The sequence below is a fragment of the Sus scrofa genome, chromosome 10 (assembly GCF_054392235.1).
Source record: "Sus scrofa isolate SSC_HxYL_T2T_F1_AM1 chromosome 10, Sscrofa_HxYL_maternal_Yorkshire_Landrace_v2.0, whole genome shotgun sequence".
Taxonomy (NCBI): Eukaryota; Metazoa; Chordata; class Mammalia; order Artiodactyla; family Suidae; genus Sus; species Sus scrofa.
Genome location: NC_139392.1, coordinates 83870655 through 83897170, shown reverse-complemented (window position 1 = coordinate 83897170; position 26516 = coordinate 83870655). Strand labels below are relative to the sequence as shown.

At 41.4% G+C, this 26516-nt stretch overlaps 1 protein-coding gene and 1 long non-coding RNA gene across 51 annotated transcripts in view; one reads left to right on the top strand and one right to left on the bottom strand.

Moving 5' to 3' along the window:
- Positions 1 to 26516, top strand: part of PARD3 (par-3 family cell polarity regulator) — a 634673-nt gene that overhangs the window by 408267 nt on the left and 199890 nt on the right. For 22 of the 50 annotated variants that reach the window (XM_084980471.1, XM_084980477.1, XM_084980458.1 and 19 more), the window contains 4 exons: positions 2350 to 2501; positions 3569 to 3613; positions 8889 to 9116; positions 25095 to 25326. In XM_084980471.1, coding sequence (XP_084836597.1) covers positions 2350 to 2501; positions 3569 to 3613; positions 8889 to 9116; positions 25095 to 25326 — 657 coding nt within the window. The remainder of the gene's footprint in view (positions 1 to 2349; positions 2502 to 3568; positions 3614 to 8888; positions 9117 to 25094; positions 25327 to 26516) is intronic. The other 28 variants (XM_084980466.1, XM_084980483.1, XM_084980476.1 and 25 more) reach the window with 4 other exon arrangements.
- LOC146399565 (uncharacterized) lies at positions 24627 to 25459 on the bottom strand. Its single transcript, XR_014818083.1, has 3 exons — positions 25339 to 25459; positions 24982 to 25086; positions 24627 to 24741 (listed from the first exon to the last, which is right to left on the bottom strand). It is a non-coding gene; the product is annotated as an uncharacterized LOC146399565 (long non-coding RNA).

The following is a 26516-nucleotide window of genomic DNA, read 5'->3' as shown; positions in this document are numbered from 1 at the left end:
AATTATATACACAAATAAGCCAAAGGAAAGTCCCTCCTAGGGGTGGCCTTGGGAGGCTGTTTGATAATGAACACAAACCGAGTGAAGCCTTATACCAAATTGTCTTATTCCCCTTTCTCTGGGGTCTTGTATGAATCCATCTGCAAAGGGATATTTCAATGTTGTGGCACCGAGCTCCACTCAAGCCTGCAGAAGAGCTCACCTGCGAATGGGGTTTTTGGTTCAGGGGACAGGGGCAAGTACCATATAAAATAAAAACCCACTTGAAATCTTCACATCCTGTCGTATTTACGGCTTCAGTTTATTTCTCTTTCTGAAAGTGGAAGCAGCAACCAAGAAAGGATTAGATGTTTGCACTATTCATCTTAGGCACAAAAGTCTTTGCGTCTCCACCAGGAGGAGGAATCGCGAAGGCGGCCATGGGGAGAAGAGATCTGTTTGGGGCCTTAGGAAGCGCTGTATTGGTGGAAATAAATAAATAACTCGCAGGGCTCAAGTGTGGCATTGATTTCCCTAAGGGGATTCCTAAAACGGTGAGGACTTGTATGATTTTGCTATGGGGAATGTGCAGGGGCTGGCAGAGAATATGAATGAAGGGTTATCCAAACAAGAATGGCAGCTGTTCTGAATCACAGCAGAAAATGTAAGCTTTTCCAGCCTGACAATATCTCCCTAATCCTTGATGAAAATGTTATGAAAACAAAAGGGCAATAAGGCAGGATTAATAACTGGAATTTTAATAACGTTGGGGGGTCAGGATATGGTTACATTCTTGAAAGAATCAGCTGTCAGTCCCACAGCCCAACTTGCAAAGTGTTGTTTATTGTGTCTGAAATAGTTTAATAGGGACGAATTAATTATGTTATGGTTTAAGAATATTTCGTTATTTTAAGACTCTTATTAACTCACAAACCCATTTGACATTTTCAGTTGTGTATGTTTACAGTTCGCTGCACAATTGTGGAAGGCTAAATATGTCAAATGGCTAAACTTTGCATTTGTTACCTGGTAGAATACACTTCTCGCAATCCATGAATTGATATTGGGATCCTAACAATGTTTTTAAGGTGAAAAAATTTAAAAAATATATAACAGCAGATTCTAATCTTAGAGACACCATAATGTCAGATGTTATAAACTTACTTTAAAAAATATACCAATATGTGGTTTTCAGGGAACATCAGCAGTAGCAATTTGTACTTTGTTTTCAAAGCCTTTTACCAATAATTTCTATTAGGTATTTCAGGAGTTCTCTTGTGGTGCAGCAGTTTAAGGATCCGACACTGTCCCTGCAGTGGCTTGGGTCACCGCGGTGGCACAGGTTCGATCCCTGGCCCGGGAACTTTCACATGCCACAAAGAAAGGTATTTCAGATTCACTCTGGCCATGTGGGTAAGGCGGCCCCACGTTGCTCCAGGAGAGTCCTCTACTTTATGCTCAGGGTGCCCAGCATGGAGAAAAACCATGTCGTTGTGTCGGCTGGGCTCACAAGGCCCGAAGCACCTCGTGGTGCTTTTGCACGTGTTCCCAGATTTTTACAAGTAGGAGTGGATTCCCTTGCCCCTCTCATCAGGAAAGCCCTGGAAACCATCTCCTGATACCACGGATCTGTCTGGTGCTTCATCATCTCTGCTGGAGCCACCGTGCTGGTGTCACACAGATCAGATGCCATTCAGTCCTAATCATGCTTCTCCTGACTCCCTGGGTCACTGTTCACTCTCAGCTCCCCAGTGTCTGCTTTGTGCTTCTGGTTTGGTGTTTTTCACAGGGACTTGTTGGGAACAGAGATCTTTTCTTATTTATTATTTTGACTTTGGTACCCAGCACAGCGCCCTCATCAGACTAGGTTCCAACCATGATTTGCTGAGTCGACTTCTTCTCAGTTGATTAAGTATTGAAGGAAAACTACATCCTTATAAAACTACATACCGTAAAGGTGGCTTTTTTTTCCTTTTCTGAAACACAAGATAATGGATATATTAGAAGACCAGAATGATTCTTTACCAAACTTCTTTTCAATTGCAATTCATATAGTTACTTATCTGCTGCTAGTATTCGTATAAGTATTTGAAAGGTTTCCTCAGATATTCAATTTCATCACATGGTGAAAGAATTGCTCTAAATGTAAATAATGTTATATTTTCCCATCACCTCCTACACAGCTACAGATTTGTTCTTTTTTTTTTTTTTTCCCCCCCGATGGACTATATTTGTGCTATTTAGTTTAGATATTTCTGAGGAATATACATATACACACATTTACACACACAGGTGTACGTGAACTTTCCTGAATGGCATGCCTCCTATTTTCAGTAAGTATTTTTATGTTTCTCTTTCCCTTCACACCAGCTCTTTGAGTCCGGATGTCGATCCAGTTCTTGCTTTTCAACGAGAAGGATTTGGACGTCAGAGTATGTCAGAAAAACGCACAAAGCAATTTTCAGATGCCAGTCAATTGGATTTCGTTAAAACGCGAAAATCAAAAAGCATGGATTTAGGTAGTGAGTACAATCTCCATGAATCTTTATCTAAATAAGGTCTAGATGCTTTCAGAGGAAAACTGATGGTCCCAAACACATGTCTGTTTACTGTGAGCAATAGAGAACATAAATGGGAAATGAGGCAATTTGGCAAAAACTAGTTTTTCTCTAAGTTTGAGATAACTATATTTCTCCTAAGTGGCATGTTTACATCATGTGCAATATGGTAATATATATGTTTTCTGATGAGAAAAGAAACAAACACATGTGCGTATCATGCTCTATTCCTATATCTTTATTTGAAAAAAAGAAAAAAACGTTTTAACACTTGGGCTGTTTAAAACCAGTTTCACTGGAATATTATTTGGTTGGGTGTGGGGATTCTTGAACTAGAAGAAAATCTCTTGGAGAGAAACCATTATCTCAATCCATGTTAGAGTTTTGTTCCTTCATGATATCTTCCTTCCATTGCTGTCCTGTAAGGCTTATTTCATTGAAATTCTTATGTGTTGCTAATTAAGGCATTTAATTGGAGTCATAATTTGAGAGACTATTTATTGTAGAAAGTATTTGGAAGCAAAGGAGAGGAGGAAAATAATCCTAGTTGTTCAATCAAACACCAATCAGGTAGTGTCTCTTTTTAAATCCAAATCCACCAAAACCCAAAATGAGTGGGAAAGTCAATTAATTCATTAATGATACCTATAAACCGATTGATTGATTAGAAAAACCTTTGTTAATCAGCTGTAACGTATTTACGCTGTTCTCTGGTGGCTGTTTGTACTTTAAGACTAAAAGCATTAATGTATCACATGCGTAAAAGAAGAATTGGGTGATGCCTTGCCTGGCTAATGATGACATGCTAACATATCAATAACACACGTGTCTGTGACATGAGATGACTGGCGTTGCATGGAGACACTGCTTTTCCCCCTTTTTTGATTATGAATGTTTGCTTGATGTTTCATATTATTTGCATGAAGTGTTACCTAAGAATTATCACCTAACTGAAAAGATCTGGGTATGGTTGAAGCATGTTGGGCCATGGGACTAACTGGGCTAACCATTATACATTTACCTTTTAACAGTAGCTGACGAGACTAAACTCAATACAGTGGATGACCAGAAAGCAGGTAAGAATGGACACTTAGACTGTTGCCATAGAAACTGTGGTCCAAGGAGCTTATCATAATTATAGAGCTGCCAATCATATTGCACGTAAACATAAATATTCCAGGCTCTTGTGGATGTTTTCACTGTAGGAAATCAAATTGTATAAGAAAAATTTGCTGTTAGAAGAAATTTATCACTGTAGTACACACTAAATGGAAATATAATTTAGTGCTTCGGAAATGCTAAAACAGCCTCGATTTTCTTAATTATATTTGTGTTGGACTGTTTTGTCGCAATTAAAAAAAAGAAAAGAAAACAAAATCCTGAAAAAGGGATGCCATGGTAGATTCTTTAGGGTTTTTTTACATCTATCGGCTGCTTAGGTTCACATCCAAAGATGATTCTCAAAGTGGATGTTTTGATTTGAAGGATAATGGCACAAATGTAAATATTTTCACTGAAGGGCAATGTCCAATACTGCTGTCTTTTTCGGATGCAAACGTAAGCTCATAGCTACCTAACCCTGAGTAGGACTATTAATAATGCATCCGTATCTTACCTTGATGAACCTGCTTTAAAGGTGTTTTTGTTTTGAACTATTTGGGGCTTGCTTCTAAAATGCTGCCGAAATCATTCTATAGAAACAATGGATTATGTTGAACTGCGTTTTACTTTATAGCAGATTTTACTTTATGTGTTATTTTATGAAAATAATCAGGGGAAAGTATGTGTAATTAATGTGCTGTGTACAATTGAGCATTTTGATTTATTGTTATAAGTTTTGAATAGTGTTTTAATTATTCTGCATCCAGTATGATGTAGTTACACCACTTAGCACTAATTAGCTCCACTTCACCTTTTCAACCTGCAGAAATAATTAGTTTTTGGTCTCTTGAAAAATGTGTATATCCCACATACATATGTAAAGATTATGTGGACATGGTTGGAGTTTTCATATTCTGTAAAGATAGATTGTAAAAATTACATCCAATAAATCATGGAATTAACTTTAGTACAAGGCAATTAATAATAGCCTCAGCCCTTATTAAGTAGTTATTTCTTTTATCAAACATAAAATTTATTGAAATTCTGAAACAAGTCTAAAGAAAAACATTATTGGATAGTTTACATATGTAAATTAGTATTTAATTTTTGGGATTAATAGTATTAAGTCATTTTAAAGAAGTACACCCTGTCTAAGTTAATGTCCATAAAAACCAAATTCAGGCTACAGAACATAACTTTATATACTATGCCAATTAGGTAAAGTAAGGAAAATATATAATTTAATCAACTATTGCTAACCAAACAGACCAATTTATTATGATTAAAAAATAATTATCCAGATTGCAACTGAAAACATTAAATAACTTTCATGATGAGAAGGCAGGTTTTATATAAGCCAACTGAATCAGGTGTTTTTACGGTATTTTTAAATGTTAGATCCTAGATTAAAAGAGCACTTTTAAAGTATTATGTACAATCTCTTCTATCGAATAAAACTGGAACACCTTGGGACAAAAAATTGTACCATAGACATCAAAGTACTTTCTGGTCTATTAGTTTTAAATCTGTGATGAATAAATGATCTACAGTGGATCCTTGCCACCCTCCAGTATTAGGCAGGGAACAGATTTTCAGCTGTTTTTCTTTCTCCACTTCACTTGAATTGTTAAGACGATCACGATTTTACAGTTTAGTCCGAAGGTTTTTGGTTGAGTCACAGTGGCATTTTAGTGTAGATCATCTGTCTAGCCATAAGCCTGTCATAATGAAAATTGAATTCCATTTCCCTTTGCCCTTGCAAAAGGCATCCTCTCCTTATTTTCGACGAGAGAGGTATTAGTAGGTAAGAGCAGAAAAACAGACCTAAGGAGAGTAGTGTGATTGTGATGTCCCCCTTTATTCCTGGATTTAGGGATCTTGTCTGATATTTGGGGGATATAGCCACTTTCTTCAAGAAAAGGGAAAACAGGAATAAGAGAATTGGGTGTCTAACGGTTTAATCCTTGAAACTACAAAAATAAGCAAAGTATCATGATGACCTAAGAGATTTTTATAAAAAGCTTCAAAATATTATTTTAAAGTGAAAAGACATGAATTTTGTGTGTGCGTGTGTGTGTGTAAGTAAAACTAATCTTTAGCCTGTGCTTTATGTAGTAAGAAACATTTTCAAGTTTTATAACTAGTAAATGATAGTTTATGAGGTTAGGCATCTCCGTGACCCTCATTTAGGAATCTTATTATGATAGCTCATTATAAAATCTTTGTTAAAATTTCTTTGGCAAACCTAATATGCGAATGAAAGCATGTTATAGAGCAAGAGTCAGCAAGCCCTTTTTGTAAAGAACCAAGGAGTCGGTACTGCAGGTCTCACACACCAGTCTCTGAAGCCATTACTTTTTTTTTTTTTTTTCATCTTTTATCTTTTTAGGGCCGCGCCTGTGACATATGGAGATTCCTAGGCTAGGGGTCCAGTCAGAGCTGTGGCTGCCAGCCTCCACCACAGTCACATCAACGCCAGATCCGAGCCACATCTGTGACCTACACCACAGCTCACGGCAATGCCAGATCCTTAACCCACTGAGCGAGGCCAGGGATCGAACCTGCAACCTCATGGTTCCCAGTCAGATTCGTTTCTGCTGCACCACAACAGGAATTGTGAAGCCATTACTTAATTCCGATGTGGTGTCAAGGCAGCCCTGGCGCACCTGTAAACAAAGGCCATGGCTGGGCTCTGGTACCACTTTCCAGCTTTGGCCCATAGTTTACTGATTCCGGTTATAGATTCATACATTAGAGATGTTATGACAATTTTCAACCATATAAAAATATAAAGACTATATGTAGTTCACTGACCTTTCCTATACCTCGTGCCCACCATATGTAATTATCAACATTTAGCCAAAAAGTTATACTACAGTGTTACGAATTTAGAGTAAAAAGGTAAAGAGATAAGATCTCGATGACACAAATTATCTATTGCTATTTAGTTACCTTTTTTTCCTTCTCCATTTCTGGCTGCCCCGTGGCATGTGGAGGTCTCAGGTCAAGTCTCAGATCCAAGCCGCAATTACAACCTAAGCCACAGCTCAGCAACGCCAGATTCTGAACCCACTGTGCAGGTCCGGGGATTGAACCTGTGTCCTAGCGCTCCCAAGACGCCGCCAACCCCATCACGCCACAGCGAGAATTCCAGCTATTTAGTTACTTTTTCATCATTGTTTGTCTTCCAAGATTTACTTGTTTATGTGTTTTAATAAATACATATATGAGCATTTGTATGTATGTATGTCAATATTTATATACATGTATCTATAGAGATACATTTAAGACATACTGATGCCACTCTGAAATTAATCATTAAACTTTTAGTTCTCTGAGTATATTAAGTCAAATCTCCGCTACCTTTTCATGATAAGCTTTACTGAAAGCATCAAGCCTTTCTTGGAGATGTGTGTATAGCTGTATAGAGAGACACACACGCATATAAACAGACATCTGCCCTTTAGGAACCGAAGAAAGCACAGAATATTTGCCTTGTAAATGTTTATAGGACCCAAATGAATCTAGTAAGTTATCAGAATCGATAGACATGATTTATTCAGAAGATCCTCCCAGTACTAATTCCAGAAAATGTGAAGATAAGTGTCCCCACCCAGGAATCCTTGTTTCCTATTCTCTTTGATTCCTCGATTTCTTACTTTTTCTTTCGTTCTTTAGACCAGAATTCATTTTCCTCCCTGTGACATGACTTTTATGGTTATTTCAAACATGAACTTGTCAAAAATTATGGTGCTATCAAGAGAAAAAGGAAGATTGATCATCCTAGAAAGACATATTTCTTGTGAATTTTTGTCACAAAATAAATAATCAAATATATACAAACCTGCATGGAGAATGTTAAATAAATCATCTTTTTCTCCCAAGCACAATCATTTATGGAATATTATTTCTGCATTAGAATCATCTGTCTGCCTTTCTGCCTATGTTCCATTTTTAACGTACTCACTCCAACTTAAAACTGCTTCCCCATTGTGAAGATGATGTAAAGATGTTTTGTAGAGGAACCCTCAAAAGATAATCCTTGTTTTGACTCTCCTAATTTAATTTTTATTCTGTTTTATACCCTGAGCCACGGAAAGCCCATGTCAGAACTGTTTGTCTTCTCAGTGGTAACATACCAAGGCTATTCCTTAATTATTGACCGACATACGGGCTGATGGCCCCATGTAGAGATAAACTGGCCTCTCCTACCTTGCCATTTTCTGCACCTGTCTTTTTAGCAGTGCAAGTGAAGAGCTTCTTCTCTAACCTGGATTGCCCAGCTGGTGGCTGCTGGTATTTCAGTCATCTAGGGGCGAAATTCATCTCCCTTGGAGCGCCAGGTCAGGCAGTGATGGATGGCGCTGTCTTACCTGGTTAGAGAAGTCCGTTTTGATTGCCTTCTAAAGCATGGTGCGATCTCAGGCCTTTCTGCCCGAGATCCTCAAGCCACAGAGCCAAAATTTTAATCCTCTGAATTCTCCCTGCTACCCCACTGAACTTTTCTTGGTAATGGTGACGTCTTTTCCTTCTGTTCATGACCTGTTTCTCTGTGCAGGCCTAAAGATGTAAGTTGTCACAATCCATCTTGATTCTTTCCTCCTTTATGTCTTTCTAGAGAGAGCCCTTAGATAATTTGCTTCTAGTCACACCTTGCGTTGCTCTACCCAGAGAACTACCATTTTCCAGAAGTACATTTCTACCCTGGTGCCAGGGTGCCCTGAATTCATTCTCAGGTGCCATGTGGTCTCCTGTGCTTTTTTTTTACTTACCGAGTTGTCTGAACCTGCCCCATGATGAGGGAGAGACTTGATGAAACTCATGGAAATGAAAGCTTCACTTCCGTTGTAAATTGCCAAAAATGATTTCAGCTAAATTAAAAAGCTTACTTTCAGTTTCTTCCTGGAGCCTTCTCTTCATTCTGCTTTTCAAATAAGCCTCTGGGTTAATCTAATGCCTTTTAGATTATTGATATAACTTGGAGCAAATGATATGACAAAGATTTCATCCGTTGAGTTAAAAAACTAAGAGTTTTTCCTAAAGAAAATAGAGAAACTAGACCAAATTTAATATATATGGGACAATTTAAAATCAGTTACCATTACTTGACTTTTGTATCTTGCCATGCACATTCCAGAAGTTGATATTGAGCCGATAATTTATATCTGTGATATTAGCCACAATTCATAGATATTCTGACATGTCGTTTTCACCACTGATTCTAACTTTTTGTTTTTGCAAACCTCCAAGGTTCCCCCAGCAGAGATGTGGGGCCTTCCTTGGGTCTGAAGAAGTCGAGCTCTTTAGAGAGTCTGCAGACAGCAGTCGCTGAGGTGACTTTGAATGGGGACATTCCCTTTCATCGCCCACGGCCGCGGATAATCCGAGGAAGAGGATGCAATGAGAGCTTCAGAGCTGCCATTGACAAGTCCTATGATAAACCTGCCGTAGATGATGATGACGAAGGCATGGAGACATGTAAGTTTACAATGTCTGAAAGAATAGCCATTACAGGCATCTCAGTGGCATAGCAGTTCTTTTTTAAAAAAATTTTGTTTCATTTATTTATTTTTTTATGGTTGCACCCATGGCGTATGGAAGTTCCCAGGTGAAGGATTGAATCCAAGCCACAGCTTGGACCTCCATCATAGCTACTGCAACACCAGATCGTTTAACCCACCGTGCTGGGCTGGGAATAAAACCCACACTTCCTCAGCAACCCAAGCTGCTGCAGTCAGATTCTTAACCCACTGCACCATAGTCTGCGGGCACTCTGCTAGTGGAGCAGTTCTTAAAGGGTGCTCCGGGAACCCTAGGGCTTCCCACACCCTTCAGAGGGGTCTACAAGATCTGAACTATTATCATAATAGGAAAAAGATGTGGTGTTCCTGTCGTGGCTCAGTGGTTAATGAATCCAACTAGGAACCACGAGGTTGTGGGTTCGATCCCTGGCCTCGCTCAGTGGGTTACGGATCTGGCATTGCCGTGAGCTGTGGTGTAGGTCGCAGATGCAGCTCAGAGATCCTGCCTTGCTGTGGCTTTGGTGTAGGCTGGCAGCTACAGCTCCGATTCAACCCCTAGCCTGGAAAACTCCATATGCTGCGGGAGTGGCTCAAGAAATGGCAAAAAGACAAAAAGAGAAAGGTATTATTTTCCTTTTTTACACCTGTTTTCTCACAAGGATACCATTGGTTTTTTTAGAGGCAACTTGTCATGTGATTTTGCAGTGGGCTGAATACAGAGCAGATAGAAGAATCCTTTCAGCGAGATATTAAAGAGATTTGCCATTGTTCTCCATAATTGCATTCGGAAGAAAAGGGATTTTTTTTTTTTTTTTTTTTGTGAAAGCAATTTCTGTTAACATGAAATTTGTTATTTTTTATGAAGTCATTCATAGTTTAAACTTTTAGTTTTAAGTCAGTAAATGTTGATAGATGTAACCCACATAAAATTTTTTATTCTGAATCCTTAATAACTTTTAGGAAGTGTAAAGGTATCCTGAGACCAAAATGTTTGAAAACCACTGCTTGTGTAGTATATCTGTAATATATCAAATGAATATATGTAATAATCTGAAATTTTAAAAACATACTTTCATTTTGTTTTTATGAATTACCCTTGCTTTCCTTGAACTGAGCTAACAAGATATATTTGTGTATGTAAGTGTATTTCTAAATTGCAAAATATTTTGAGCCAAGAGCATTGAAAGTCAAAGGTTACTGTGAACACGCAATATATTTTCTGAAGTAGAGGGAGTAACAGGTAACATTTATAAAGACATGCAAAGGTATGCTTCACGGGGGACTAATCATTACAGTTAAACATTTACAGTATAAAAATAACCATTCCGGAGTTCCCATTGTGGTGCAGAGGAAACAAATCCGACTAGGAACCATGAGATTTCGGGTTCGATCCCTGGCCTCACTCAGTGGGTTGCGGATCCGGCGTTGCCATGAGTTGTGGTGTAGGTTGCAGGTGTGACCCCGGATCCTGCATTGCTGTGGCTATGGTGTAGGTCAGCAGCTGTCGCTCCAATTTGACCCCTAGCCTGGGAACCTCCATATGCTGCGGGTATAGCCCTAAAAAGCAAAAAAAAAAAAAAAGCCATTCAATTTAAACATAAGGAAAAATCTCAATAGTGTATTTCCTTAGAAGAGAAAGGACTTGAGTCCTAATAGAAAAAATTTTGATTCGCTTCTATTGATCGTAACTACTAATTACATTTTAGCTTTTTGCCTTCAGAGTGACTCTACCCATCTAACGCATCTAACTGTTGTTAAGAAAAGATTGAGAAATAGAAAAGAAAAGCCGGAGACATTACTGCCCAGGGTTAAAGTGGAGATGATTTGGGTGGGTTGTAAATGGACGTGCAGTTTAACTTGTGGCTGGCCCACTTCTCTCACACATACCTCAGGAAGGCCAGGTGCAGAAGGAGAGTTTTCAATGGAAATCACATTCGGAGGAGATTTAAGGCGAAATTATATAATCTTTGCCTGTCACATATAATGTGTTTGGGAAGATGAATATTTCTGCCGTAATGTAACACGCAAAGCAAAACTTAGGGGAGGATATTGCCACATCCCTCCCCCAGCCCCCCATCTAATTCTCAGTCTAAATCTGGACTGTGTTCCACTCTAGGCAGCCAGTGATTTCAAATATATGCAGCCCATTCTCGCCAAATGAAGGACATATTTCCTATGTTTGCTGCCAAGCGTGGTCTCCAAGATCCTGAGTCATGAGCTCTCAGCCCTCTTGGGTCTTTCCCAGCGTTTGGGTGGTTCCTTGCTGTCCTCACCAGGGCGACTTGTGCTGCCCTTGGTGGAGACCCTTGTCACTTAGAGACCTTGCCTCCGTCTTGGGTCCATAGGGAACAAGAGATACTGTGCTCTGGCCCCTCAGTATTTGCTTTTGAAAAAGCACCTACAATTTCTGATGCTGCTGAGCTTTTTTCTTATTCCGGTTGAAATGGTATTTAAATTCCCTCCTAGAATGCAATTTTCTCACATATCTCACTTATTGCAAATGCAACAGGCGATGGAATAGATGGCAGTACGAGGCATGCTCTTAATTCTAGAGCCTCCAAAGCTTCCCACTGGTGTGAACACCTACATTTGTCCCCATGTTTCCTCTTTCAATTGGAAATCACGGATTTAAGTATTTCATGCTAAAACTTTTGTATTCAACTCTCATCAAGGCAAAAACACATAAATTGACAAACTAGGATTTGTGAACCAGAGGGCAGGTTCTGGACAAGAGCTGGGGGAGACGCCGTGACACGTGCACCTGTAATCACAAAGTGCCAGGTTTTCCAAAAGTCCTGATTGTCTGCTGGGTTTTTTTTTTTTTTTTTTTTTTTGGACCCACCTGGTGACCTTGATTATAGCAAAAGAAAGGCGGCTATGGTGCATTGCAAATTTTGGCACTTTGCGCTCTTGCTGGGGGATGAGGGCCGTGACTGAGCACTGGACTGGGATTCAGAGGACTTCCGCCCCGTCCACCTTCTTCTCAGTCATTTGGGATTTGGGTCAAGTTGCTTAAAGCCCTGGAGTTCTAATTCCCTCTTTTGTAAAAGTGGAGGTTTGGACCGCATGCCTAGGTCATTGATTCTGAGATTGTGTGTTGTGGTGTCTAAGGAGGAGGGGAGCCCTGGTGGTTTGGGGGCATTGGGAAGCACGTGAGAGGCTGAGCGAGTGGAACTCTGCCAAGGCCACCAGCTGTCACCTCAACAGTCGCAGTTTTTGGGGGGGCGGGGGAGGGAGGTGGTGTGCCAGTGGCATGTGGAAGTTCCTGGGCAAGGAATTGAACCCGAACCTGAGCCACTGTAGTTAACAACCCTGAATCCTTCACCTGCTGCACAAAAGGGAACGCCACCTGTGGGGGGTTTGTTTTTGTTTCTTTAAAACCCACATCATGGTTCTTTGTAAACTTCAATTTTAAAACAGGGAAGTTGGCATTGTTCCCGAAAACGTTTGAAAAGCTCTGAGGTAGACCGAGGTCCTCTCTGGTTTGAACATTCCGTGACTCTGTGTCCCTGTTCACTTTCTGACCTAAATCCTGCTCACCAGCTCCTCTTACCATCTGTAACATCCACCAAGAGAGATGCCACCATGTCTTCTTCCTGCATAACCAGGCTCAGGGCCCAGCAAAGCGTAGGAGTCAGTGACTGTCACATCCGTGAGTGAGCACCGCTGCGTGCATGAGACGCACACATAGACACAGCAGGCTCTCACTCTCAGCACACAGAGCGGCAGGGACACTTCCCTCCTCCTGCCGGTATCCTGCGTTGCACCTGGTTGTGTGTCACAACCTCAGTCCATCAGCAAACCCTTTGTTTTTCTCTTAAAAAAAAAAGTCTGTCAAGGCTGGTGTTTCTGCTGGTGGTCCTGAGCCCGTCACCTTTACGGATGACTTGGTACAGGTGTAAGAAAAAAGCCCGGCTCGGCTGGCACTTCCGCCAGTGTCCTGCACACCATCCTTTGCGGAGTCAGGCTGTGGATTCTCAGGGCGTGGTCCCCACTCCCTGCTGCTGTCCTCAGGCCTGTGCTCGCCTGTGCTCCTGCATCCTCGCCATGTGGGCACCATCCCTGGCTGCAGGTCCAGGCCCTGCTGTCCTCGTGCTGTGGGACCCTGTGGCTGAGGGGCTTTCTTGTACGGGGTAGGACTCAGGGGACTGGGGTGTGGCCGTCGATTGAAATGAGGACGCCGTGTCACTGCTGAGAGGACAGTGTCGGAGCAGACAGTCTTTGTTAGACAGCCGTCTCGGGAGGATGCGGTCTGTGCATCTTAGAAACGTGGCGGCGGGGAGGCAGCTGCCTCTTTCTGGCCTGGGCCGCCCTGTCCCCCTTTCCAGGGTAGTTGCTAGTCAGAGCCTCGTTGACGGCTCCTGTCAGTTGGGTCAGGCCCCTCCCTGGTGACTCTCTTTCATGGCTGGGAACAGGCAGTGTGGAAATCGTGGCACGGGTACGACGATGGGGCCAAGAGACTGGGGCGGGATCCATGTGGTATCTGGTATCTGTCATCTTCTGTAACGCTTACGTTCTTCCTGCAGAGATGGCAGAAGCTGGCTTTTTTGTCTCTCGTTTAATCCATCTGGCCTCTCCATGTTGTGCATGTCGGTCTGGATCACGACGGAGCTTTGTATTCTGGGACCCATTATCTCCGAGGCCCTACCTGTGTTTGACAGGTCAGGGCATCCACAATCTGCTCCCTCTTCTATGCAAATCACACTCCCCGCCTGGCTCGCAGCAAGCTGCCCCTCCGTCCTCCATCGTAAATCAGTTTCTGTTGCTACCACAAACATGGATGTGATATAACATGGCTTTGTTATATTTTTGAAAATATAAAGTCCCAGTTTTTTCTCCACCCCCCCCCCCCGTTTTAAAAGTGGCTAAATTGTAAGCCTTACTACCAATTCAGTAACAGATTTTGGGGGGGGGTCAAAGAGGTGAAACCAAACCAAACCAATTACTGTCCTATTAATTGTACCTCTCTGTTTTAAGATCTGTCCAGCGTATCCCTTTTTAAAAGTTAAATTTGACTGGTGTATATAGTTGTTTTACAGTATTGTGTTAGTTTCAGGTGTATGACAGAGTGAGTCAAATACGTATATATTCTTTTTCAGATTCTTTTCCCATATAGGTTATTATAGAATATTGAGTAGAGTTCCCTGTGCTCTACAGTTGACCATTTTAAATGTGAGAACTGTATGCCTTGAAAACACAGAGACAGATTGCTTTTGAGTAGCATGCCTGCTTTCTTATAGTACCCTTAACCGAGATAAGAAAAAAAGCATTGCTCTAAAATATACATAACTTAGGTTAGCAGCATGAGCTTTGAAGAAACTGAATTTATGTTAGTACATCAGCTAATCTGAGTGCTTCCAAGGAATGTTTGTTGGTTTATTCTATTAGCTTCAAATAGCAGATTGTGTGGGTAGCTCAGATTTTCTGCTCTCAGCATCCTCCACACTTCTAGCCACTGTTCATCTCTACTTGTTTGTGTAAGAGTCATGCCAACTAAGTTGAATTTTATCTTAAGAAACCCCATTAGATTACCATCAACCTATCGTGGAAGAATTCAGGATACGGATTTCAAAGTCAAAGAACTTTGTACAAGATTTCCCACTTGGTTACTCTATCTTTATGGATAATTGGGTGTTGATCTATCAAAAATATTTGTTCTAAGATGCTAGGAATAAGAATAACCTGTTTGGGGAGTTCCTGCCATGGCTCAGTGGGTTAAGAATCCCTCAGCAGTGGTTCTGCTCACTGTGGAAGTGCAGGTTTGATCCCAGCCTGGTGCGGTGGGTGAAAGGGTCCGGCAAAGCCGCAGCTGTGGCTCTGCTACAATCCCTGGCCTGGGAACTTCCATATGCAGAGGTTACAGACATTAGATTAAAATAAATAAATAAATAAACAGAATAACCTGTCTTATCGGTTTATGGCAATTTGCATACCTATGTATCGCTTGCAGTTTAAGGAAAAGAGTTTGGTTAATTTTAGAAAGTTTCTGAATGCAGTAGGAGTGTGGGCGTATGAAGTAGCCCAAGCTATCTGTTCTTCATATTTCCTTTTCTAGGCGAAAAGTCACTTAGGCTGAAAATATGAAAAGTGTTTGAATTATAGAATCCTCATTTTAAGCATTTTTTTTTTTGACGATGAAAAAGTATTTAAATAGTTGTCCAAGATCCTACTTAGGAACTAAATCATAAAATGTGTGATTCTGATTTGCAGTCCTGTGAGGTTTCTAGAATGTTAAACAAACTCCCAAGTGGGAACACCCGTTACACTAAAACTACTGCAGTGTATTAATGAGTTGTGATACCTAAAATCTGATGTATCAGCTGTGGGTTCTTGAGGGGCCAGGGATAGATAAATGGACCATTGAGAAGCAGGGTGGTTAATGGTTAAGGGCCACTGTGGTCCATAGGTTACCATGGCACCAAAAGTGTGGGGGACCCGCTCAGCCTGTGTGTAGAAGTTGAGTGGAATGGGCGCTAGTGAGGAGAAGCCTTCCCCAAAGAGGTATCAGTTGAGAGGAGTAAAATATTGCTTGAGAGGTCTTCAGGGCTGCTCAGGGAACGTGTGGCACAGACGGGGAGGGGAGCACCTCTGGACTGCCATCATTCTGTTAAGGTTGTGTGTACACTGTAAGTGAGAGTGTGCTGAGCCAGGAGATTTAAGACGTAGGCAGAAAACAGATCACAGCCAGCCTTGTTTACATTTTTTTTTTTTCTTTTTCTTTTAGGGCCACACCCGCGGCATATTGAAAGTTCCCAGGAGGGATCGAATCAGAGCTACAGCTGCCGGTCTATGCCACAGCCACAGCCACGCCAGATCCAAGCCATGTCTGCAACCCACACAGCAGCTCTGGGCAACCCCAGATCCCTCACCCCCTGAGCAAGGCCAGGGATCAAACCTGCATTCTCATGGATACTAGTCAGGTTCATTACTGCTGAGCCACAGTGGGAACTCCACTCGTTTACATTATTTTTGTTCATACTCAGGGTCTCGAAGAGCCTTTGAAGAATTTCAAGTAAAAGAATGTGATCGTTGGGGCTGTGGGATAGCGGGGGTGTTATTGGGGGTGGACGGTGAGGAGCAGTGTCGACGGCAGGATCAGTTCTATGCTAGCAGAGCAGTGATGCCGGTGAGTGATGATTCTTGGCAGTGCCGGAGCGAAGACAGAAACTGCGTTTACATGCTTAGCATCTCACACGTAGAGATGGATGATGATGATGAGATTTTTCTCATTAGTACCTCCCGGCTCAGAAACTTAGAATCATCATCTCGCTGTGTAATCCGTCCATTACCATGTTTCCTTAATTTTTCCCCATGAACTCTCCTACTTTCACTCCTTCTGTCCAGTCTAGCCCCCATTCTCATTGTCTAATATCTGAAGTTGCTATCAGGATCTCCCTGTTTGGTCCTGAGCAAGCGCTGGGATCCCATTACCCTCACAGCCCTTCAGGCTTCCACAGACCTGCTTCCACTTGCCCTGAGAATTCTCTTCGCACTGTGCCCTGACAGCCCCCTGCCCTCCCGAATGCATTGGACTGTCTTTCTTCCTCAACCTTTCCCCAAGCCACCTGGTGTTCCCTTGACTTTCTAAGGCCCTCCCCATGTATGGATGCTCCCCGATTTGCGATGCTTCCCCTTGACGATTTTTCAACCTTCCGATGGTTTGAAGGTGATGTGCATTCAGTAGAAACTGTACATCTAACTTTGGATCTTCTCCTGGGCGAGTGAAAGGCAGACCCTCTCTGGAGACACGGGGCAGGGACAGCAAGCCGCAGGTCCTAGCCAGCCACGCAGTCCCGGGGGGAAACAACCCCAACACTGACAACTGTTGCGATTTTCACTTTCAGTACAGTAGTCACTAAATTATATGAGACAGCCAGTGTTTTATTAGATTGGGTTAGATGACTTAGCCCAACTGTAGGCTAACGTAGATTTTCGGAGCATGTTTAAGGCAGGCGAGGCCGAGCTCTGATGTTAGGTTAGGGGTGTTCAATGTATTTTTGACTTACGGTAATTTCAATTTATGTTGGGTTCATTGAGCCCCATGGCAAATCAAGGAAATTCTGTATATGGGATTGACTGAGACTTTTTAGTATATTGGTTTTATTTTGGTGGGTTTTTTTTGTGTGTGTGTCTTTTTAGAGCCATACCCGTGGCATGTAGAGGTTCCCAGGCTAGGGGTCTAATTGGAGCTGCAGCTGCCGGCCTACACCACAGCCACAGCAATGCAAGATCCAAGCTGTGTCTTCGACCTGAGTCACAGCTCATAGCAATGCTCGATCCTTAACCCACTGAGCAAGGGCAGGGACCGAACCCGCAACCTCATGGTTTGTCGTCGGGTTCATTAACCACTGAGCCACGACAGGAGCTCCAGGTATTTTATTTTATTATTATTATTTTTTTTAACGTCAAGAAATTTTTGTGGATCTCCCAGTAGGGATTGTATCGCATGGGAGTTAAGAACACTGGCTTTTAGGAACAGTCTTTTTGATTTTTCAATGAATAGCAAAACAGAGCATTGCTAGCTATTCACCACTTCATCACATTGGTACATTTTTATGTTGATATTTATTTTTGTTTTTCCACTTGGAAGAGAGCAGTGGCCTGGACACGCTTTCCTCGACACCATAAATTATATTTTGTATACTCTTAACATATACATTTGATACCATTTCAGTCCTTGATAAAAAATGAAATTCTTGTAGTTCCCACCGTGGCTCAGCGGAAACAAACCCAACTAGTCTCCATGAGGTCCCTGATCTCGCTCGGTGGGTTAAGGACCCTGTGTTGCCGTCAGCTGCTGTGTAGGTCACAGATGTGGCTTGGATCTGTCGTTGCTGTGGCTGTGGTGTAGGCCGGCAGCTGTAGCTCCGATTCGACCTCAAGCCTGGGAACTTCCATTTGCCAAGGGTGTGGCCCTAAAAAGATGGGGAAAAAAAAAAAATCTTAGTGGTAGTTCCAACCACAGGGTTATGAGTGCTGCCACTGTCATTGTGTAGCCCGACTTTTTTGGTCTGCTGAAGGGAGAGTCTTCAGCTCCTCTGTACATCGTCCCCGCGGACTGAGACAGTATCCATCGTGGACCATCATTTGAATGTGAAAATCGGTTGTACACGGACAGCAAATTTGCCAGGTTCAGAGAATGGAGGGTCCCATCCCCCTTGTCGCCGTTCTGCTGTGTTCTCTTGGGAAGGGGGCCTGTGGAGGTGACCTTCTCCCAACGTCCTCGGGAACATTTCACTCGTTAGGAGGAACGCATGAGAGACAGTTTAGAATGCAAAGGAGACGTGAACATGGTTTTTGGTAATAAGTCTTCACCTCTTTGGAAATGTGGTTTTATTGTTTTTATCTCTCTACTCCTCGCTGCAGGGTAAACTGAGAGGAGAGGTGTTATTTGTTTTTTGGTTCTTGTTTTTTTTTTAAGGAAATAAATCTAATTTTAGAACCGAGGGTTTGGGGCATTCTCTCCTTGAACCTTCCTCCAGTTGCTGAGATTCCTCCTCTAAGACTCTGATAAATGTCACCTGTTTCCTTCATATCTTTTTCTCCTTGCAGGGTCATACTCTCTGTTCTTCATAACATCAGTTATTATTCCCACGCCACATTTTAGTATAAAAGCTTCTTAATCCTTCATGTTTCTTGCCAGCTTTGTGTGTGCGTTTTTTTGAATGTTCTGAAAAAGCTACGTTTTTCCACTGCCAAGAGCTCATCATTCTGATGTTAAAAGTCAGGGTCCAGAAAAGCAGATCCTATTATTCGACACCATCTGTATCACTAGCTGTTCATTTCCTACATCTTTCTTCCTTTTCCAAAGTCAAAATATTCAACTAAAATAAGAAACAAAAATCATGTTTATATATCTTATAATATGTTTACTTTTTATATTTATATATATATATATAAAGTTCTCAAATTCTATGCAGGACTTTGCAGTCTAGTGAAATTTCCCAATTACTAATCTCTCATTTTAACTCATTTTAAATTTTAAGACGATAGATTCTGAAGACTGACTAGTCTTGTGTACAGTTATTACATTTAATCCTCTGGCTTGCAAATTGTAAATTACTTGAGAATTTGTGTTGCTATTATTAGATATTTTTAAGTCCTAGAGTAGTTCTTTATCAACAGGAATCAGTAAAGGATGTTTTTCATATGATTGGCTATTTGTTTCATCCACTCAAATGTTTAATGACACTTCTTTGAGCTATGCCCTTGGAGGAGAGTACCTGCTTACTAGGAATAGGAAGTAATGTTATCTTTTCATTTTGCATTTCTATGAATGTTTGCACCAACTCATTTATCACTAGCAACAAGTCTAAACAAATCATTTAATTCTAGTACAATTGTCAAAGCTGCCTAGAATGACATTAACTGCTAAATCTTACACTTGTGATAAATAGCTCTGTAGCATTCCATAGCTGCTCTAAAGTTTGATGTATATCATGTACCTATTATGATGCTTTCAGCTGCATTTAATAGAAAACCCAGCTTAGATCAGCTCAAACCATGAGAAATTACACTCTCATGCCATAACTGGTTCTAGAGTTGGGTTGCTTTGGGGATTATTGATTCCACAGCCCAATGGTCTCGTCAAAGCTCCCCATCTTTCTGACCCTTCTGCCACATTATCCACGTGTCAGCTTATCCAGAGGGTAACTGCAGGGCTCAAAGGCCTTTTACCTTCTTGTTCACATCCAACTCAAGGGAATGAGCCATCTTCTCAAGCACGGGATATGTCCACTTGGGTTGAGGGGGCCATTCTTGGACTAATGATGTTGAATTCACAAAGCAGCACGGGCAAGCACTCATAGCTTGGAATACACCTAGTAATGAATTTGCACCTTGAGTCTGGGTTGCATTCCTGAACACAATCCGAGTTCCATTAGGAAGAAGAAAAGGAGAAATGCATTTGGGATAAGCAAGCAGCAGAGATCATTACAACGCCAACGGTAGTAGTGCTTCTCGATGGAAAAAAAGACTAAGGATCCTGTGGCTGAGGGTTAACTTTTGACAGTGAAATGTCTGTGATGACCAGATAGAAGTATTTATTTATGGCAGAAGCTAGAGGACTATGATTTTCAGTTGAAACCTAAGATCGTTTTCTCCATAATCATGGACATCTAAGTGCTCAGATCTTTTCCAAACTTCTTGGTGACCCAGACTTAACATGATACCTTGCAGAGTGGAGTCGCTGAATTTGTCACATGGGCTAGAATTTTAATTGAGCTGTATTTGCATCTGTGGAAAACATGGTAATTAGGTATGTCTTAATTGCAGAATGTGCTACATGAAAGAGAAATAAGCAGCTTCACGTTATACCTCTTTCAAAAAAAGAAACTTGAAAGTACCTGTCTTTATAGGTAATCACGTGGGAAAATGGCTGATGGTTCAGTACATAGAGCAGGTTAAAATAGACGGAGGTGTTAGTCAAAAATAGAAATTTCCGTTTGTTTGGAAGGAGATAATCATCTCTATTTGTGCAAAGGAAAGGCAACAACCTGTAAAAAGCAAAATTAAGAGAGAAAAAAGATGTGAAATTTATATAGCATTTAAAAGAGTAAATTACCTAAATGTATGTTTATGATTAGTTCTTGCATTGTAATTTACTTTATGAACACAATAGATCCAGCCATTTACTGGTAATTTATTACCAGTGCTTTTCTTTCTTGAAAAATTGTTTATATAGATTTTTTTGTGTGTTTTCTTAGTTGAAGGGAATAAAAATATTTTATGTACCTCATTATAAAGGTAGTATGAAATGTACAAAGATTGGTTTTAAAAAAATAAAAAAAAAACCTGACTTGCACATCAGTGACCTTGACTACATACATTTTAAAAATAATTAGGCATGTGTAACCAATTCACGTAAGCTTTTAAAAGCCACAGTATTCCTGCATCAGGACAGGATAATGTAGATGCTTATGTTTCTCCATCAAATACTTTTAGCTTTTGAAGCATATATAATACCATACTCTAAAAGAACATCTTATGTTTGTACATATGAAGCCACATATTGCTAAATATTTTTAATTAGTTGGCATTCAAGTGGATTAGCTAAATCAGCACACCCCCAGAAGAGTTTCTGTGATAGTATATTATCTAAATCAAAATGTTCAAGATAAGCATAAAGAATTCTCAAATGGGCAAGTATTATTGTGCGATAGTCCACTTGCTTGGGACAGGAAACTGAGCTAGGATTTGTGATTTTATAAAACGAGTTTATAAAACCTGAAGTTAATAAATGATTTAATACTAATTTTCTCTGTTTCACCCAGTTTAGAAAATAAGTTGTATTACATATACCAGGAAATTATTGTGACTATGAAAGGAATTGGCAACAGATATGACTTCAGCATATAGTTAGTTGTGAAGGCACTGCCTTTTTTCTGTGACAGAGCCAAGAGCAGACATATGCCCCTTGTGCTTCTGCCAAAACTATTAGGCAGAAAACTAGCAGAATTGCTACTGATACTTCCATTCATGATTTATGATAATGGTTGCTGTGGAAGACAAAGTAATTTACATTTATTGAGCTCATTTTTTGTTTATAGTTTCAGACATTGTAGAGGGTTGTAAAATCCATTAGGCAATACGTATAGCACTAACAATAATAGCCTAAAACTCTACTAGAAGCTGATTAGAGCTTAACCTAGAACAATGGGCCTTCCTGGGGTTATTCCTGTAGTTGGGGTGTGGCTAGTGCTGCCAGGCTTAATTAGAAGGGCCAAGGCATTGTTCTGGAACCAGAGGAATGGGGATATGCAGAGGTTGGATAAAGGTTTGCTCAGTTGGAATAAAGTCACAAGTCAGGTGAACCACTAGTCCTCTTCCAATTAAACAGTCATTTATGGGTAGCTGCTGTCCGTCCAGCCGTCCTCATGTAAGTAGCTTAGAGAATCGGAAACAGAGCTATAATCATATCATGTGAGAAGTACAATAATACAAGTTTATAAGGAGCTCTTGGGGTGTGTAGGTAAAAGGAGTTTTGCCTGTGGGACTTTTAGAATGTTCGCTGACATCCATTTATCTAGCTTGAGTGGGCCAATAGACACACCTAGGTTTTGTAGCTCCCGAGAACTTTTGAGAAGAGTTTTATAATGACTTGGTCCATTACCTCAAAGTCGCGGCCACACCCCTTTCCCAAAATGTTGAAGCAGTGGTTAACAACCAGAGAGAGCACAGCCGTGTTCAGACAAGATGCGGAAGCGGTATTTACATTCTCTTGGTGCGCGCTTCTTTGAAAAGGCTGCACAGAATGAGCAAGCTCCGGGACCTGAAGGCCAGGATATTCTTCCTCTGCTGTGAATACACCACAGAGAATTTAGAGCCTTAACTCAGCATTTATTTGTAAGGCTATGGATTTTCACTAGCAGTGCCCATCTGAAAGTTGTCACTGGCTTCCTCTAAAAGCCAGCACAATTCCTATTTCCATGTGAATTGACAGAGAGGAAAAGAAGCAACTTCTTAAAAAGCTGCCAGGTCCTTTGGAGGAGGAGAGTGCCTCCCCGTTAGCTACCCCAGCACAGAGGGAGGCGGGCCTCTCTGCTCATCTCTGTGGATGGGAACCAGTCCTTGAGTCTCTGCACATTTGATGGAGCTTCAGGAGTGATTTCATCAATAGGAGCTACAAGTCACTGTGCTGAAGGACCACACAGGACTGACAATTCTGAGGTGCAGTGCTGGCTGCTGGAATGATCTTCTGGGCAGACCGTGGAGTGACTGGATGATAGATGAGCCGCATACATGCTGTATGGAGCGTGGAATTGAGCAATCACAAACAGAATTGATCACAGAAATGCATGAACGTCTGGCTGAGGGACAACTGTACCAGAATATAATCGTCGCAAGAGTCCCACATTGGGAGTGTGCTGGCCCCAGACCTCTCGGTTTCCTCCCTGAGCAATGGAAGAAGTCGGTCTAAGTGACCTCCAAAGTACCTTCCGGATTTAGACATGGTGGTATTTTCACTCTTGGGCTGTACCCAGGACATGACCTGCTGGGTTGGGAAATATATTGGCTCATGTTTTTAATCAAATGAAAACAAAAGTGTTTATACTTTTTTTTTTTTTTTTTTCTGGTATCATGTTAAATAGTTGGCATTTTAAACAAATTGTAGTACTTGGTTAAGGTGGTGCATCATTTGATACACTCTTCTCAGATCCGCGAGGGTTTAAGAGCGGAACGCTAAGACACTTGGATTGTTTTAGCTGGTCTTATTATGCTCTGGATTTTGTGTGTTGCTAACTCCAGTGCTGGTGGAGAGGCGAGACTGAATTTCCCTTGAAGATGTGTTAACTTGATCTAGAGGTCCATTCTTTGTGAAAGATTTCTTATCATCTTACATGGTTCTGTGTTAGAAATAGCTCACAAACACTGATTCATACTTGACTTGTTGATGCAAGGGGGAAAATGACCTCAGATTTCAAGGAGTAACTGGAGTCCCATTAATTCTTATTGTATTTTGAAGAAAACCTTAAGCGACTAATCTGGAAAAAGATTTATGAGGATAGCTGTTAATATGTGCATCTCTTGCTTCTTAATATAGGAATTCCTATTGTTCTTTTGTGGGTGGAAACCTACTCTCCTTACGTGTCATTCTTTCACATGCAAAAAGTTGGGGGGTATGCCCTTGTTTACTAAGTGTTGCTTCGAAGGATTGTCTACCTGTTACAACTAAATATAGCTTTTATCTCCAAGGAATGCGAGGCTATGGATTTACGCGTTTTTGGTTCCATCCATCTCTGTTCTCCTGCCATCGCGTAGGCTGATGTGCAAAATTATTTCTGATCGAAATATATAATGGCATTTGCTTATGACGTTGGTCTCATAATGACCATATAGGGAAAAGTTAGGGAGACTGTGATGATCCAGTCTTCTATATGCACAAAGCACAAAGGGACATATTTGGGAGGCTGAGGAAAGGGGTCCTGTGCTGACATTGCCGTGCTTACTAGTGAGTGGTGCAACTTAGCAAATTAATGAGGGGCCGGGGTGAACCTTCATCGCCGTGACAGGAGGAAAGGAAGATCTTGGGGAGGGGCTGCTTGTCTTCATTTTGCAAATGTTGTGCGAATTGGAGGTCGGCTGTGTGATGAGTGCTTGCTGATCCCCCCCACCCCCCTCCCCATGCCCTGTGTCAACCGGAGGGAATCCGTCCTACCTGGGAGCCAGTTTACCATCACGGTTACTGCTACTCCCTTACTATTGGCCCATCATCTTCACCTGTTACTGAACTCACGTGTGTGTGCCCAACACTCAATGAGGCCAAACAAACTGAAACGTTGGAGTTTGGTTTATTGCAAGCCATGCGAGGAGATGAGTACATCGTGCTTAAAAAAAACAAAAAACCCCGAACTCCTTGAAGGGTTTCAGCAAAGCATTTTGAAAGGCAAGGTGAGGGAAGGGTGTGGTTGGTTGTTGCAGACTTCTTGGTGTCAGACTTCTTGGTGTCGGGAATCCTTTGTTCTTGCCGTTGTCTGTGTAGGTCAGGTTGCCATATTCCTGGACACCTCCAGCAAGACAAATGTTATTCTCTGTTCTGCAACTTTTGTCGCTCTGTGAATGGACTCTTAAAGTTCAGAACCCTGAGAATGAATGGGTTATCCTGTATATTTCAGGCTATAGGCAACGTTCTTTTATACAAAGTGCAGCGCCAGCATGACGAAGCTCAGGCAGCAGAGCACAAAGGTTAGAGCAAAAGCATCGGGTCTAACATGGCGTCAGATTTGTTCTTCCCTGTTACACACACAGGAGCATGTGCATAGCAATCATCTGCATCCCATCTTCCTTTCTAATTGTACTAAGAGGGAAACACCATTGCAGACCTTGTTGGAGGTGGAGGGAGGTTCACGCTCATATGACTTGCGCCTCCTTGTTTTGGTTCCTTTGGTTCCCTGCGTTTCTCATCTTTTCATTTGTTTGTTTGTCTCCTTTCAAGTGGAAGAAGACACAGAAGAAAGTTCAAGATCAGGAAGAGAGTCTGTATCCACAGCCAGCGACCAGCCTTCCCACTCTCTGGAGAGACAGATGAATGGAAACCAAGAGAGAGGTGATAAGACCGATCGGAGAAAGGAGAAAATGGGGAAAGAGAAGAAGAAAGACCGAGACAAGGAGAAGGAGAAAATGAAAGCCAAGAAGGGGAAGCTGAGGGGCTTGGGAGACATGTTTAGGTAGGTACTGACCGACCGCGCCAGCCTGTCCCCGACCTGTGGGTACGAGGTCAGGGAAGGTACACGTTTGAGGACGTTGTCTTTGAGGTCAACCGAGATTCTTCTCTGCCAGCCTTTGCTCCTGTGTTTTTACTTTCTTAAGGATTTCACAAGCGCTATTTCAGACCCTTATAAAGGGGCTGAAAGATGCTATCTTGCCAACCATGTAAATAAGTGTTGAGAGGAAGGCCAGCCTTAGCTGTGCTGGAGAGTCAGAGCCCAGAGAGACAAAGGGCCCTCACAGCACTGTTTGTTCTTTTGTGTGTGTGAACAATGGTTCATTGTTGAAATTCAACATCCTGCTCAAGTTAGTGGTAGCTATAAAGGTTCATTAATAACAAGTCTCATAAAAAAATGGTACAAATAGAGCTTCAATTAAGCTGTGTTGATTAATTTAATACTTATTACTTCAGTCTGTAAAGATTTCATTAAACGTCGTCTCTGGCTGTTTCCTGACAGTTGTTTTTGTGCCCCTAAATTATACTCTAGGATTACTTAGCATATCATTTTTTTACAAATCATTGCTACACAATAAAAGTGACAAGTTGTTCAGAAGTTGCTCCGAAACTCTCCCATAAATGTTCATCTGAGGTGATTTATAATATTCAGGTATTTAATGTTAAATATAAAGATGGCTTGATTGTTCCATAAATTAAACCTCTAAACACATCAAGATGATGGTTTAAAATTGAAAACAGACGGCACAGCCACTTGACTCCTCAAAAAGTAGTTATGAATCCCTTCCTTTTAGCTTTTTTTCCCCTTTAATTGCAAAATGCGAACAAGAATTTTTATTTTCCTAGAATTTCCAGATTTACGGTCCTGAGCTTGACCTCAATAACTCAGGGAGCTATAGATAAGTCAAGCCCACGAAGTCAAGGACTCAGGCCCGGCCTGCAGGCTCCACATACACCAGAAGTGTCCAGTGGAGGTCTGGCTAAGTCAAGTGCATGGAAGAAGTAAACAGTAGACACAGATAAGACAGAGCCTGGCCCATCAGCAGTATCAGCTTTAATTGAAATGCAATCGCATGTCCGTCTTCTCTGCTTTAGAATCCTGGGATTTGCATTGTTTTATATCAAAGTTTTTCTTGTTTATATGTTGCTCCTCCTGAAGGCATTTTCAATCAGATCGTCTCTCATCATTACATT